This window comes from Mesoplodon mirus, assembly GCF_964341445.2.
Source record: "Mesoplodon mirus genome assembly, chromosome: 6".
NCBI classification, from domain to species: domain Eukaryota; kingdom Metazoa; phylum Chordata; class Mammalia; order Artiodactyla; family Ziphiidae; genus Mesoplodon; species Mesoplodon mirus.
In genome coordinates this window covers 142,559,691-142,575,469 of record NC_138982.1, presented here as the reverse complement: position 1 = coordinate 142,575,469, position 15,779 = coordinate 142,559,691, and the positions used below count along the sequence as shown (strand labels likewise).

Sequence of the window (15,779 nt, the reverse complement as noted above, 5' to 3'; positions counted from 1 at the left end):
TCCTATTTATTTCATCCACTCTGTTTTTTTTTCTTATCTCCTTTTGTATTAAAGGAATTTTTTAATGATCAATTTTATCTACATGAATGGTTTAATATCTAAGTTTTTCTTTGTTTTTTAAGTGTTTGCTTTAGGGTTTACAACATAAATCTTTAAAGTAACATGGCCTACTTTCAAATAACATTACAACACAATGTATAATAGAAGAAACTTAAGACAGTAGATTGTCATTCTCCTCCTCCCACCTGCCTTCATGCTGATACTGTCATTCATTTTATCTCTCCATACATGTTATACTCCAAAATACATTATTATCAATTTTGCTTTAAACAGTAAATTGTCTTTTGATTATTTTTTAAATGAAGAAATGTGTTTTGTATATTTACCCATATATTTACCATTTTTGTCAGTCTTCATTATTTTTGAGAAGTCAAAAATGTCTATCTGGTAACATTTTCCTTTTGCCTGAAGGACTTCCATTAGCGTTCCTTGTACTGCTGATCCATTGTCAATGAATTCTCTTAGTATTTGGATGTCTGAAAAGTCATTTTTATTTTGCCTTCATTTATAATTTTTTGTTTTTGGCTGGGCATAGAATTTTAGATTGGAAGGTTTTTTTCTTTCTAAATAATACTTTAAATTTTCTTTCTCTTCACTGTCTTTTGGCTTGCATTGTTTCTGATAAGTCTGGCATCATTCTTACCTTTGTTTCTCCACATGCTATGTGTATTTTTTTAAGTGGCTGCATTTAATATTTTTCTCTTTTTTACTAGCTTTCAGCAATTGAATTATGATGTGTCATGGTGTGATTTTCTTTGTGTTTCTTCTGTTTGGTGTTCATTGAATTTATGGAGTATTTGGGGTTCTGGCATTCCTTAAATTTTGAAAATGTTAGATATTAATTCTTTTAAAAAATTTCTGTCTGACCTTCCCCCTTGTGGAATTCCAATTATACATATATTAGGCCACATGATATTGTCTCACATCTCACTGATTTTATGTTTACTGTCTTTAAGCCTGTTTTCTTTATCTTTCAATTTGTGTAGTTTCTATTGCCCTGCCTTCTGGTTTATTGATATTTTCTTCTGCAAGGTATAATCTGCTGTTAATTCCATTTGCCTGTGTTTCATTTCATATAGTGTATTTTTCATCTCAAGAAGTTTCATTTTTGGCCATTTTTATAGTCTCCATTTCTCTCATCAGTATTCCCTTGCTTTCCCTTACCATCTTGATGATATTGGGAGAATATTTATAATAGCTATTTTAATGTCTGTGCCTGCTAATTCTATCACCTGTCATTTCTGTGTCTGCTTCTATTGAATACATTTACTTCTGATAATAGGTTATATTTTCCTGCTTGTCTCCAATTTTTTTTATTGGATGTCAGATATTGTAAACTTTACATTATTGATTATTGGATTTTGTTTCTTTTCATTAACCAGCATTGAAATTTGTTGGTTGTGCAGTTAAGTTACTTGAAATCAATTTACTCCCCTCTGGAATCCATACTGGGATCCCTTTTAAACTTTGTTATGATTAATTTGGCCCCCACGGTAGTGGTCATACACTTCTGAGTACTCTATCTGGTACCCCATATATTAGTTCTTTCCTCTCTGGATGGAACATGAACTAGTCCCTCCCCTGTGTGAGCTTCAGGGATTTTCCAGCTGCTCCTTTCTGGTGTTTCTTTGCAGCATCAGTAGTTTCCCCACACACCTGTAAATATCTGTCCACAGCTAAAGACTCACCAAAGGGAAACTTCTTCAGATTGTTGGAGTTCCCTCTCCATGCAACTTCCGTCTCTTTGCTTTGTAAATCCAGTGTGTTTGGCCTCCCCAAGCTTCAACTCAGAAATTCCACCAAGTTCTATTTAGGTTTCTCCTTTTGGGATGATTTGTGAATTTTCTCCAGACATTAAGCTGGATGCTGGTGGGCCCCATCTCATTTGTTTCCTTCTTTTACAGCTTACTGTTTTGTATTGAATGAATATTTACATAGAAGAGGGTAAATCCACTTCCTGTTTTGTTTCATTTTGTTTTATCATGTTCAAAGACAGAATTTCATAGTTTTAAGTTCCGTGTCATTATGAAGTTTTATCCAATTCTTGCTTGGACAGTTGCGTTGTTGCTTTAGTGCTGGGGAATAGATAGAATGACTGAAATATATTAGAGTTAAATGCACAGTTGCTGTAACATATGAGCATATTTTTATAACTTAACTTGGAATTATTTCATAGACGTTTGGAATGCTTTCCAAGTCATTATGAGACCATCCATTTATCTGCTTTCAGATTGTCTGATCAAGATGACACTAAATTTCAAAGCATTTATTCAAATGTGAAAACATTTTGGAGTCTCAGAATCAGCTAGGTGTTAATGCTTTCTAGATAATATTTACCTGAGGCTTAGGTATATTCCTTTTCCTTTGGGAAGAGCTTTATAGAAGCAGTTCATTTTACTAAGCATATACACTCACAGATTCCTATGAAATCAATAAAATTATTTTGATCCTAAATGGTATTTTCATTCAAAATAGATATACTCAATTTGCAAACCTAATGGTCTGTTTTAGTTTTCATGTTTTCTGATCTCTGTGAAGCAATTGACACAGTTGAAAACTGCTGGTTGACATTTCAAAATGCTGTCCTTTTGTTTCTAAGGCATCATTTTCTTTAAGATTTTGGCTACTTATCTCATAACGTCTTCTTTATCTTCATGATGTTTCTCTCTTTTCCCATTTATTTAAAATATTTAATGTTTTAAGTCAAGTATAGAATACATACAGAGAAGTGTGGATTTCACAGAGTACAGCTAAATGAAATTTTCCTCAGCTGAACACATCAGTGTACCCAGCACCCAGGTCAAGAAAATGGGCACAGACAGCAGCCTGGATGCCACCTCATGCCATTTCTATCCTCTGTGTCCACCCCATGAATAACTATTATCCTGACTCTTAACACCATAGATTAGTTTTTCCTATTTTATGCTTGATATCAATGGAATAATAATGTATGCACTCTTGTTGTGTCTGTTTACTTTCCTTCAACTTTATGGTTGTGGTTTCATAATATTTTTGTTTGTAATTGTAGATTGTTCATTCTTATTTTTATATAATGATTTGATGTGCAAATATATAACAATATATTTATCCATTTTTTACTACTGGTGGATATTGTAAGTGGTTTCCAGTTTGGGACTCACAAGCAGTAATGCTGTGACTATTCCAGTGTGTAATATTTATGAGCATACACATGCATTTCTGTTGGATAAATACCTATGAATTGAATTGTTGAGTCATAGGGTAGGCATAGGTTTAGCTGTAGTAGTTACTGAGGAACAGTTTTCCATAATGACCTTATGAATTTACATTCCCGCTTGCAGTGTATGTGTTTCATGTTGCTTCACATCCTTGGGACACTCAATATAGTCTGTCTTTTTCATTTTAGTCATTGTTGTGTAGTGGTAACTCCTTGTGCTTTTAATTTGCATTTCCCTGATGACTAGTGACATTGAGGTGTTTTTTTTTTTTTATGTGCTTGTTGGCCATTTATATATTGGCCTTTGTGAAGTGACCATCTAAGCCTTTTGCCCATGTTTAATTAGATTATGTTTTTCTTATTGACCTGGAGGAGTTCATTATGTATTTTGGGTGCAAGTCCATGGTCAAATATCCTTTGCTCACCTTTTATGTATTAACTATCCCTGAGCATCCATCTCTGTTTTTTTTTTTTTTGTCTCTTCTTGTTCTTCACAGTCTCCTTGATATATCTCACACAGTGATGGGCTTCAGCTTCCCTGACTGTAGAATCTCCGTCTGAGACCTTGCACTCCGATTCCCAGATGGCTAGTGGGTAGCCCCAAGGCAGTGCCCCCTTAACTGCAGTAAAACAGGCACTGTCATTTCCTTCCCCCAGCTGGCTCTGCCCTGTATGTTCTCTATATGCGCTCATAGTGTAACTATGCAACCAGGCACGCAAGCTATTAAATTTGGATCATATTGACTTGTTCCTTATCCTCCCTCAGCCTGGTTACTTCCATGCCCTGCCCACAGTTTCTGGCGGGACCATATCAGACACACCTGTAGAGTTAGGCTCTCTCCTCCCTTCACAGCACCAGAGCCCCAGAGGGCCTGGGCCACCCACAGCAGCCCAGCCAGACTTCCTGCCTCCAGTTTTCATCCCCACCCCCACCCAGCGTTCACTTTCCAAAATGACAATATGGAAAATTGCTTGTTCTGTGTCAAAACTTTCATTGGCTCTCGACTTTTTAAACAGTTTTATTGAGATATAATTTACATACAATAACATTCATCTGTTTGTACAGTTCAGTGTTTTTTTTTTTTTTTTGGTAAATTCAAAGATATGCACAACCTTCATCACAGCTAATTTTAGACCACTGTAATAACTTCAGAAAGACACGCTGCATCCTTTAGCTGTCACCCTTCTCCCCAGCCCCTCACCTCCACCCCTAAGTAAACCACTCATCTACTTTCTGTCTCTGTAGAGTTCCCTGTTCTGGACATTTCATGTGCATGTAATCACATAGTACGTGCTCTTTTGTGACTCACTCTTTTCACTGAGCATAATGTTATCAAGAGTTGTCCATGTCTGTAATACATATTAGTATTTCACTTATCTCTATTGCTGAGTAAAATTCCATTGCATGGATATACCAGCTTTTGTTTATCCATTCTTCAGTTGATGGGCACTTGAGTTGTTTCCACATTTGTCTAGTATAAATAACACTGCTTTGAACATCTGTGTACACGTTTCTGCATGGACATATGCATTCACTTTGCTTGTGTGTATGCCTAGGAATGGGGCTCCCTCTTGTCCTACCATCTTCAGAATTAAGCACATGCTTCTTAGCTTGAGATCTGACACCCCTTATGATCTAGACTTTATAATCAGCTTCTGAAATAGAAGCTCCCAGGATCACCCTCCAAGCCTTGGTCCTTAGCAAGTCCCAAGGCCTTAGCAAGTGCCAGATACTTACTAGGTGCTGAATATGTATGTACAGAATAAATGAATATAAGGAAACTCAAACTTCCTCTCCCAAATCTGTGTCCCTGTTGGTTCTGCCCTCAAGTTCCTGGTATCCAGTGTCCTCTCACTTCTCTCCTGCCTATGACAACTCAGTGTCCTACTATGTTAATGCCTCTGCCTAGAATCTGCTTTTCCCTCTCCTTTGGGAATCTACCCTTATCTTCCCCAGGTTGGGTTAGTTTCTCTATCATTTATGCATCTGTAGCGCTTTGTTGATAACTGTGTCACAGCACTCAGCAAAATATATACTTATCGCTGATCTCGTTACATGACCATGGAACCCTCTAGACCAAAAATTCCTTCAAAGCAGTAGCATGACTCCTGCAAATGTGTCTAACTGTGACCTTGCACAAGGCCTGGTACATAACAGGTGCTCAATAAATACTGTCACATGAATAACTGATTGAATCATTGTTTCCTGCAAAATTTCTCCCATGTTTCTTCTTTTCACTTTGCCGTTTGTGGATTTTAAAGAAAGCAATATTGACTTATTTTTCTTTTTAGTGTAACATTCTCCTTTATGTTTGTCATGGGAGTCTTGGTTATACCATCTGTTATAACGATAAAAAAAATATGGAGAAATCTGCAAACGAAGAAACAATTCTCCAAAGCCCCTTCCTTTTATGCCCTTAGCGTTCGTACGCCAGGATTTTATGCCTTGAATCTCACAACAAGATTCTGCCAAGCATTTTGTTTAGATCTCAGTTAATAAACTGCAGTTATTTTCAAGGAACTTTCACACACACACACACACACACACACACACACAATTCACATTAAGATCTGCCCTTATTGGAGAGAGCAAATGTTACTGTATTTAAAGTGCATTCAGCACTCCATAGAAAGAAGTACTATTATTTAAGCAGATGGATGGGCCCTTAGATGGAAGAAATAAAAGCTGTTGGAATATAGTTTGGGTTTTCTTTTGCCTGTGACCATATGATGTGTATCTTAGAAAGTGAGTTTATGTTATGTTATTAAACCCAGTGGTGTGAAATAAAAAGACTAATGTGAAATATCTAAAAAATGTAAGGAGAAATGACAGTAATCCCCCATAGGTCACTTATCTCTTTAACTACTAGGATTAAACATTTGTTTTGCATTTTTCTCACAGTCATTTAAATAATTTCATAGGCTGGCTCTTAGAATGTGGTTGAAAATAGAAAATTATATATTTAATGAAGAAATATTTCTTACATACATTCACATTTTCAAAGACTGCTGTTCTTAACAAGGCCACGTTTAGGACACATAAAGAGAATAAATTCACGTTTAGGACACATAAAGAGAATAAATTCAAATACGACTAAATTTTACTTAGTTTGGATTGCCTACAATTCAGTTGACAGAAGAGTAACCTGGGGAGGGAAAAAAAGAATTGAGGTGGAATTAATTAGCCTCAGGAGTGACAGTTACCTCGTTCCTGGCAATATGTTTGGGGTGATGTCAGTTTCCTAAAAAGCTCAAAACCACAGTGCTACTATCAGCATTTTTATTTGAGCTGAAAGCTACAAAGTTTAACTATTAACTATGCTTCTGGTCTGAACCAATTCCTCAGTTAGCATTGCTTTCCATATTCTGATTTATGGAGCATTGCTAAAGACTTTAGTTATGGTTGGGGAAGAAAACCATCAAACAGTTACTACTTGATGAATACCCCTGCCTGTCTTCTCTTTGAGTAAATCTGTCGCTTTTACAAAGTGTATTTTTCTCTGCCATTTTTTGACTAATGGAGTTCACTCTGCTGCCAGCTCAGAGGTAGGCAGCATAGGCTGTGGGCAAACTCGTGGTCACCGCTCGTTACAGAGACCAAGAGAAAGCAGGTGGATCTCCCAGTAAGCGATCTGGAGTAGGGCGAATCTCATGAACACAGCTTCCCCACGATTTGGCTTCATACAATAAAGGCAGCCATGCAATGAAATAAAGTCTTCATCAGGGAGACTGAATCCTGGCTCTGCAACCTCCTACCCTGAGTCCTTGCTCCAGTGACAGCCCCTCTGAGTCTCATCCTCTGTGGAGCGGAGCCTGGGCTCACCTGGCAGGACTGCTGTGCATAGGAGTAAATGAAACAACACTTCGAGCCTCACAACATTGCCTGACATGGCTTGGGCACTCAGTAATCGTTCATCTCATCTCTGCCCAGTGAGATTAATTCCAAATGTCTAGGGCTTCTTTACTCTCTTGTGACTATGTGACCTGGTGTGCATTTGTTCTTAGAAAGCCATATCTAAACACCAGTGTCTGAAAGGTAGGAGGTCTTCACAGCATTTATACATCTTTTGTTTAATATTTGGATTCCAGAAACTGAGTTTCTTTGCTTCATGTAAAGGACACTCTACAACTGTAAATGAGTGTAATGCAAGCAGTCAATAAATGCATGAAAACGTTTGCAGACACTTTATTTGTGGTGATTAAGCTAGAAACAAGTAGCCCAGGTCAGGGAACTGGTTAAGAAAATCACATTATATAAATTGTGCCGATGCCTATAAGTTATCGTCTGCCCTCTGTATCCATAGTTTCTCTGCATCTGAAGATCCAACCAACTGCAGGCGGCGTAATACGGTAGTATTTCCTATTGACAACAATCGTTGTCAACAGGAATCTGTGTATAAGTGGACCCACGCAGTTCAAACCAGTGCTGTTCAAGGTCAGCTGTACTTAACGAATTCTGTGAAACATGGCATTATGTATATGAAACAATGTTATGAGTATGAAACAGAGTCTGTAAAAACTGCATGTTGCACGTGTGCACATTATAACATAGTATAATTATACAGGCATGTAGGCGGATGGGCCAGAAGAGAAAAATCGAAACAGAATCTGCCATAGACTGGTGGAATTGAATGATACTTTGTTGAAGTTCTATCTTTATCATTGCAACATATTTTCAATTAAAAAATGCACTGTTGATTGGATTTGATTTTCAGAAAACCAACTGTCTTTTTAAAATGCTTTACATATGATCTTCAATTTTAATTTTTAAAATTTGTGACTAATTTCATTCAAAGTTAGCTCTCAATGTACCTTTCAACCAGAGCAATTTGATCCTAGCAAGCGGATCTAGTTATTCAGTCATGTAGCTTCTCCTTCTTAAGCCGCCACAGGATGTTCTGCTCTGTGCCCCAGGTAATTGTGTGAGCAAATGCCAACATTGTTCTCATAGGCCTTACGTTCTAGAAGGGGAGACAGACAATAAGTGAATACAAAACCCAATAGTGGTCAGTCCCATGGAGACAGAACAGGGCACGGGACATAGAGATGAAGAGTAATCTATTTAAAGTTTAAGACCCAGGGTGATGTAACTCGTGTACAAACTATGAAGATGGTGCCTCTCTGTCCACAGTAGGTTGAGCAATTTCAAATGATCTGGTTTTAGTTGAGCCTCGTGTCTGTTTCTCAGCATAACCTCTTGATGCCAGTTGATCGGAGGACAAGTTCGGAACGTGCACTTTACTGACATGTTCTTGTGTTGTCTTCTTGTAGTTTTCGGTGAGGACCTTCACTCCAGCCTCTACTTTGTCAATGCATCTCTGCAAGAGGTAGTGTTTGCGAGCACCACAGGGACCCTGGTGCCCTGCCCTGCTGCAGGCATCCCTCCTGTGTCTCTCAGATGGTACCTAGCAACGGGCGAGGAGATCTACGATGTCCCCGGGATCCGCCACGTCCACCCCAACGGCACTCTCCAAATTTTCCCCTTCCCTCCTTCAAGCTTTAGTACCTTAATCCATGATAATACTTACTATTGCACAGCTGAAAATCCTTCAGGGAAAATTCGAAGTCAGGATGTCCACATCAAGGCTGGTAAGTACGGCTCCTCAACCTTTATTCGTTCTGTGCCTGCTGGGGGTCCAGGTGGGCAATGACAAATATTAAAACGCCATCAGCTGAGAACCGATGAAAATCCTATCCTTAGTTCACTCTTCTAATGGCTGCTTTGAGATGTCAGAGCGCCTTACATTTTTGGAACGAAAACTCGAAATTAGTGGTTCTCTTCCTCAGGGAAACAAATGTGCAGATGCCTGCAAATATCACCTCTAGCTTTTTGCTGACTGAGGTATTTCTCCTTTTATTCAACATTTTTGCTATTTGAACAAGACATGTCAAAAAAGCATTCAAGGCATTTGTAAACCTTTGCAACTCTATTTCTGTAAATCACTAAACACCGTGGAAATGGGGAAAATCCTTCTGTGGCACTAACATTAAGTTTGCAGTACCATTCTTGGGTCGGTTTTAATGTTGTCACTCAACAGATATTCCTTGAGCTTCTGTTTTGATTCAGGCACTGTGCCAGGTACAGAGAGTAGATGGGTAAAAAGGTCTGGTATATGGATGGCCTCATGGACATAGCCCTTATGAGGGAGTCAGACAATGGACAAATAAAGTTGGGTTAAAGTTTACAATGGAGAGTTGGCCTCTGTCCCAGGCACTATGACATTTGCTGAGTATATTGTAAAAAACTGGGGAGAGAGAAACAACCATCAGCTGAGAATCAATGAAAACCCTATCATCCGTTCAGTGTGATACTGATGGCTGCTTTGAGATGTCAGAGCATCTTTGGACTGGATTTTGGAGTGCCTTACGTTGCTGGAACTAAAACTTGAAATTAGTGATATCAAGTTAGTAAGGTCTAAACTATATCCCGGACTTACTGTCTTTTGACCAGTTGATACAGTGACTGACACTTTCAGTGCGTCCAGCTCATTGTGTTTGTTTCTTGTCTCCCTCTTCACTCCTCCTCACCCGACTCTGTCCCAGAGGCAGGCAGCGTGGGGAGTAGGGAAGAAAAAGGGAGAACAGAGGACGAGGAATTTAACTGGAATAAACCATAGCATCAATGTTTATCGTCAGTAAAATAGCATCAGTCTAATATTCTTCTCTTCCTTGTGAAATAAAAAGGGCTCTTTTAACATTTTTGACTGTGTCACATGTTGCTGGAATGTTGTCAGTAAATAAACCATGAATTGGTTATGTTCCTTTTAACATCATACTGTATTTTAATTGCCATTGATACAAGCCAAACCAGGAATACAGCCTGAGGTTCACAGACATCAAAAGTTGTACATACAGGGCATATTGTGTCATTCTATAGATTTAATAAAGCCCCCCAAAACATACATACAGTTAGACACCAGTTAGAAAACAGTGTTTTTATTATGTTTTTAAGCCTAGGCTTTCAAATCCTATGGTAAACTGACATAATGGAGTGACTAGGAAAAAAGAATGTGACTTTGATTATTGACGTATACACCAGGTAGCTGGGGGAACTTTGTAATAATTTCTGCAGCAAGTGTGGAGGTGCCGTTTGAAGACATCACAACACGAGCAAACTATGAAATGTTTCTGAATTCCTGCATGTGATCTCTTTGATGTAAGCAATCAAACATTAGACTGTGACTCATTCTGCTAGCTAGTCATTTCCCAGCTATATTTTGATCTCCCTGACATGCTCATGAATTTCAAGACATGCACAAAAATGCCTTTAAGAAAGGAAGAAAAAGATTGGCTTTAATCAAGCGATATGAAAAGTTGATACCCCGAATAATTAAAATGAAGCCAATGAAATTTGTATAGGAACTTCTAAACCTGACAAACAGGGAGACATCGCGAATGCCTTTTACCTGGCAGGCTAACAAGTTTAATGGTGTGTCATAAAAACATCTTTATAAACTACAAAGTACCACTTATAGCAAAACCTGGAACTTCAAACAGGTATACTTGTCTGTATTAATCTGCTATTTCTGTCTTGGGTTTCCTGTCAGATAAAAGAATTAAATGCTTACTTCTGTTTTAACTGCTATTTGCTAAATTTGTCATAGAATTGATTGTCTTTGCATGACTACATAGGTTTTAAAGGGATGGAAGTTCCATCGTCTTGTCTGGCATCTATGCTCCCCACCCCCCTTCCACTGAGTTATGTGATTTCTGTCTGTGTGCTGTTATTCTTGACATCTAAGGCCCAGCATACACATGATTGCTCTGTCAGTTTGAACTTACAAGATGGATAGTCATGTTGCCCCTGTGAAATTACCTTTCTCATTTAATTTTACTTCTTAATATGAACACATTATAGTTGTAGTAGTCTTTTAGATTATTTATTGGATGCTGGAAAATATGGTTTCATCATTTCTATGTAGATGCTAGTACAAAACTGGATGCCTGTTCAGAAGGGCAGGTGAGGGATATGTATGTTACCCAGTGATAGCTGTAGTGCAGGTTTGAGTGGAATGAGCACTGACTCAGGGGTATCCTCCTGTATATTGGGTCATCTGAAATGTCTGTGTGTCTCTAGATTGGCACTGGAATTTTCCTGGAATAATCCATTAGGTAAATGGTTTCATCATCTCTCCTTTGTAAGTACAGGGAATTCTTATTCTTAACAGTTTTCAGTGACTTTGACTTAGGTCTGACTGTCAACAAAACAGGGAAGGTTCATCCATCTTGTCTCCTTGATCAGCAATCCTAGTTCTCCTTCACATAAAATACTTTCTTTCCCTTTTTGTTCTAAGGAGTGAAATGCACATGGATCCCTTGAAGCAGTACTGCCCTGCCCATGCCGTATATCTACTTAGCAAACGGTAATCAGCTATATGACCTTGGTCAAGTCAAAACATCTCTAGTGATTGTTTCCTCCTTAGTGAACTGTGCTTAATAACATTTGACTGGGGCTTCTGCTTATGGCCAAGATCGAGTAGCAGAGACAAAATTTACCCTTTTATCTGAAACAACAACAACACACAGACAAAAATCAAATCATCAATCTAATCAGTCTAATTAAAAGAAAATATCAGAAGAAAGCTGGAGTAACTATGTCAATATTAAACAAAGTATATTTCAGAGCAAAGAATATTACAAGGGCTAAAGAAGGTCATTTTGTAAAAAAATTCAATTAATTAAGAGGGTATGACTATTATAAATTTTATGCACCTATAAGAGAACTTTAAAATACATGAAGTAAAAGCTGATAGAACTGCAAGAAGAAACAGACAAATCAAAACTTATAGTTAGAGATTTCAATACCCCTCTCTTAATAACTGCCAGAAATAGACAGAAAATGAGCAAGAATAAAGAATACTTGAATGGTATTGTTAATCAACTTGAACTAATTGACATTCAAATACAGAACATTCCATCCAGTGATAGCACAATACATATTCTCTTCAAGAAAACACATATATTTACTAAAATAAATCATATTATGAATGAAACAAGTGTCAGACAAATTAAAAAAAAATAAGTCATATAAAGTATGTTCTCTGACTACAATAGAATTAAATTAGAATCACTAACAATAAGATCTCTGGGAAATCCCCAAATATTTGGATACCAAATAGCACACTTCTAAATAATCTATGTCAAAGAAAAAACAGAAGGTAAATGAGCAAATATTTTGAGCTGAATAAAAATGAAAGTACAACATCTAATAATTTTGGGAATGCCACTAAAGCAATGCTTGGGGGGGAAATTTATAGTTCTAAAAACTTACATTGGGAATGAAAAATGGTCTCAAATAGAGATCTCAAGTGGTCTTAACTCCAGAAAAAAGAGCAAATTAAAACCAATATAAGCAAAAAGGAAATAATAAAGATTAGAGTGGAAATCTCTGAAGCCAAAAGTTGTTTCTTTGAAAAACATCAATAAAATTGGTAAGCTGGCCAGACTGAAGAGGAAAATAAGAGAGAAGACAGATTATCAATGTCAAGAATGAGAGAGGTTACATTACTATTCTACAGATATAATCAATATATATATATAATCAGCAATGTTCTATAGTAGTCAAAATTATACAGATATTTAAATTATAATAGAATATTAAGAACATGGGGATGTCAATAAATCAAATAACTTAGATAAAATGAGAAAGTCTTTGAAAGAGATAAAATGCCAAAGCTCATTCAAGAAGAGATAGCTGAATAGCTCCATATCTATTAAAGAATTTGAATTTGTAATAGAAAAATTTCCTACAATGAAATTCCAGGCTCAAATAGATACACTCTTTATTCTACCAAATATTTGAGGAAGAAATAATAAAAATTCTACACAAATTCTCCCAGAAAGTTGAAGAGGAAAGACTACTTCCCAAGTTATTTTAGGAGATCAGCATTACCACGATACTAAATCAAAAAAAGGCAAATATTTCTCATGAATATACGTGTAAAAATCCTAAACAAAATTTTAGCAAATTGAATCCAACAACATATAAAAAGGATAATACAACAACATATAAAAAGAGCTTATCTCCAGAATGCAAGGTAGGTTTCACATTTGAAAATTAATCAAGGCAGTTCACCACATTAACATATTAGAAACCATGTGATCATTTCAATAGGTGCAGAAAATCATTGACAAAATACAACATCCTATTATAATAAAAACTCTCAGAAAACTAGGAGTAGAAGAGAAATTTGATTAAAAAAACTAAAAAAATCCTACTACAGCTAACATTATACTTAGTGGTGAATGATTAAGTGCTTTCCCCCAAATATGAAGACTGCAAAGATGTGTGCTTTCACCACTTCTATTCAACATTGTACTGGAGGTTGCAGCCAATGCAATATGGCAAGAAAAATAAGTAAAAGACATCCTGATGGTAAAAAATTCATCTGTTTTTATTTGTAGATTCCAATCATCAATTTAAAAAAAATCTGATGGCCTCTACAAAAAAAAAAAAAAAACTACTGGAACTAATAAGTGAGTTTATCAAAATGGTGGTATACAAGATCAACACACACACACACACAAATTTAAATACTGTTTATAATAGCATCAAAAAACAAGAAATACTTAAGGATATGTCTGACCCAAAATGTGGAAGACACTTCCACTGAAAATTACAAAACATTTCTGAGAGAAATAAAGAAGAGAAATAGTATTTTATGAGTTGGGGGATATGGTATTGTTAAGATGTCAGTTCTCCCCCAAATGATCTATAGTTTCAATACAATCCCAGTGAAAACCCAGCAGCCTTTTTTTTTAACAAATAGGAATTAATTAGTTGATTCTAAAATTTATATTGAAATACAAAGTACCAAGGATAGCCAAAAGAACTCTGAAAAATAATAATTTAAGAGGGTTAATGCTATTTGACTTTAAGACTTATTATAAAGATAAGTATTATAAACATAAGTAATAGAATCCAGAAATTGATCCATACATACATGGACACCTGAAATTTGACAAAGGTGCAAAGGGAATTGAGTGAAAAAAGAAAGTTATTTTAACAAGTGATGCTGGAAAAAGTTTCTATCCATGTGCAAAAAAACAAAAAAGCTTCAGTCCACACTTTGCACTGTATACAAAATTAACTCAAAATGGATCATAGATCTAAATACAAATCAATAAGCTTTTAAAGAAAAAAATGGGGGAAAATTTTTGTAACCTTGAGTTATTTAAAAATTTCTTAGATGTGACACCAAAAGTTAAATCCATATAAAACAAGTTGTTATATTGAATTTTCTCAAGATTAAAAACTTCTGCTCATTTAAAGATACTGTTAGGAGAATAGAAAGGCAAGCCACTGCCTGGGAGAAAATACTTCCAAGTCATATATCTGTTAAAGGGCTTTTATCCAGAAATATAATGAAATCTAAATACTCAATCATAAGAAAACAAACACCCCTATTTTTAAAAATGGGTTAGCAATTTGGAGAGGTAGAGTAACAAAAAAGATATGCAATGACTTGTGAGCACATGAAAGATGCTTAGCATCATTAATCTTGAAGGAAATGAAAACCACAATGATATAGATTCCTCTGCACATTTAAAATTAAAAACCATGACCGACCAGGTGTTAGTGAGAATATGTAGCACCTGGGACTCTCCTACACTTCCGGTGGGAATGTAAATGGTACAGCCTCTTTGGACAGTTAGTTTCTTGAAAAGACAAACACCTACCATATATTCCACCCATTCTATACTTAGGTACTTACCCAAAGCATATGTCCACACAGAGCGTTTTACATGAATGTTCATAGCAGCTTTATTTGTAATGGCCAGAAGTGAGTGAAAGAAGTCCATCATCAGATAAATGGATACATTGTTACTTATCCACACAAGGGGATGAAAAGGAATGGATTATTGATAAGACAATAGCAGGGTGGCATCTGAAAATAGTTATACTGAATAGAAGAAGCCAGGTAAGTATATATGTCTTACATGATCCCATTTATATAAACTCTAAAACATGCAGACTAATCTATAATGATGGAAAGCACATCCATGGTTGCCTGTAAAGAGGATGGGAAGGAGGGACTCCTTAGAAGAATAAGTCAACTTTTGGAGGATGGATCTATTTTTATCTTGGTTATGGTGGTGACTTCATGGGTATGTACATGTGTTAAAACATCAGTAAATATGTGCAGTTTATTGAATGTCAATTATATCTTATAAAGTTGGTTTAAGAAAAAGCCAGTGGTAGCACGTGTCTGACCTATTAGAGTTGTCTTGATGTTCATATAATAACAGTAACTAATAATAGCTGCACATATGGTGGGCATCTCTATACCTCTCTGCCCAGGCCACATTAACCCCCTTAATTGTCTCTTGCATCCACATCATACAAAATGGTCTTGAATCCCTGGTCACAGGTGATTGAACTGATGGAGGGCAGTTAACCAAGCTAGTCTATCAGTTCTTGTGTCCTCTGAAATTGAAACTGAAATCTTGAGAGAGAGATTTTGGGAACTGTGGGCCAGACACCTTCCATCTTCCATGTGGCCCGGAAAAGCAGAGGAAGCCT

At 36.6% G+C, this 15,779-nt stretch overlaps 1 protein-coding gene across 2 annotated transcripts in view; it reads left to right on the top strand.

Annotated features, from left to right (window-relative positions):
• Positions 1-15,779, top strand: part of DSCAM (DS cell adhesion molecule) — a gene marked incomplete at both ends in the record, with an annotated part of 740,068 nt that overhangs the window by 113,370 nt on the left and 610,919 nt on the right. For both annotated transcript variants that reach the window (XM_082624816.1, XM_082624817.1), the window contains one exon: positions 8,528-8,845. In XM_082624816.1, the coding sequence (XP_082480942.1) occupies positions 8,528-8,845 (318 nt within the window). The remainder of the gene's footprint in view (positions 1-8,527; positions 8,846-15,779) is intronic.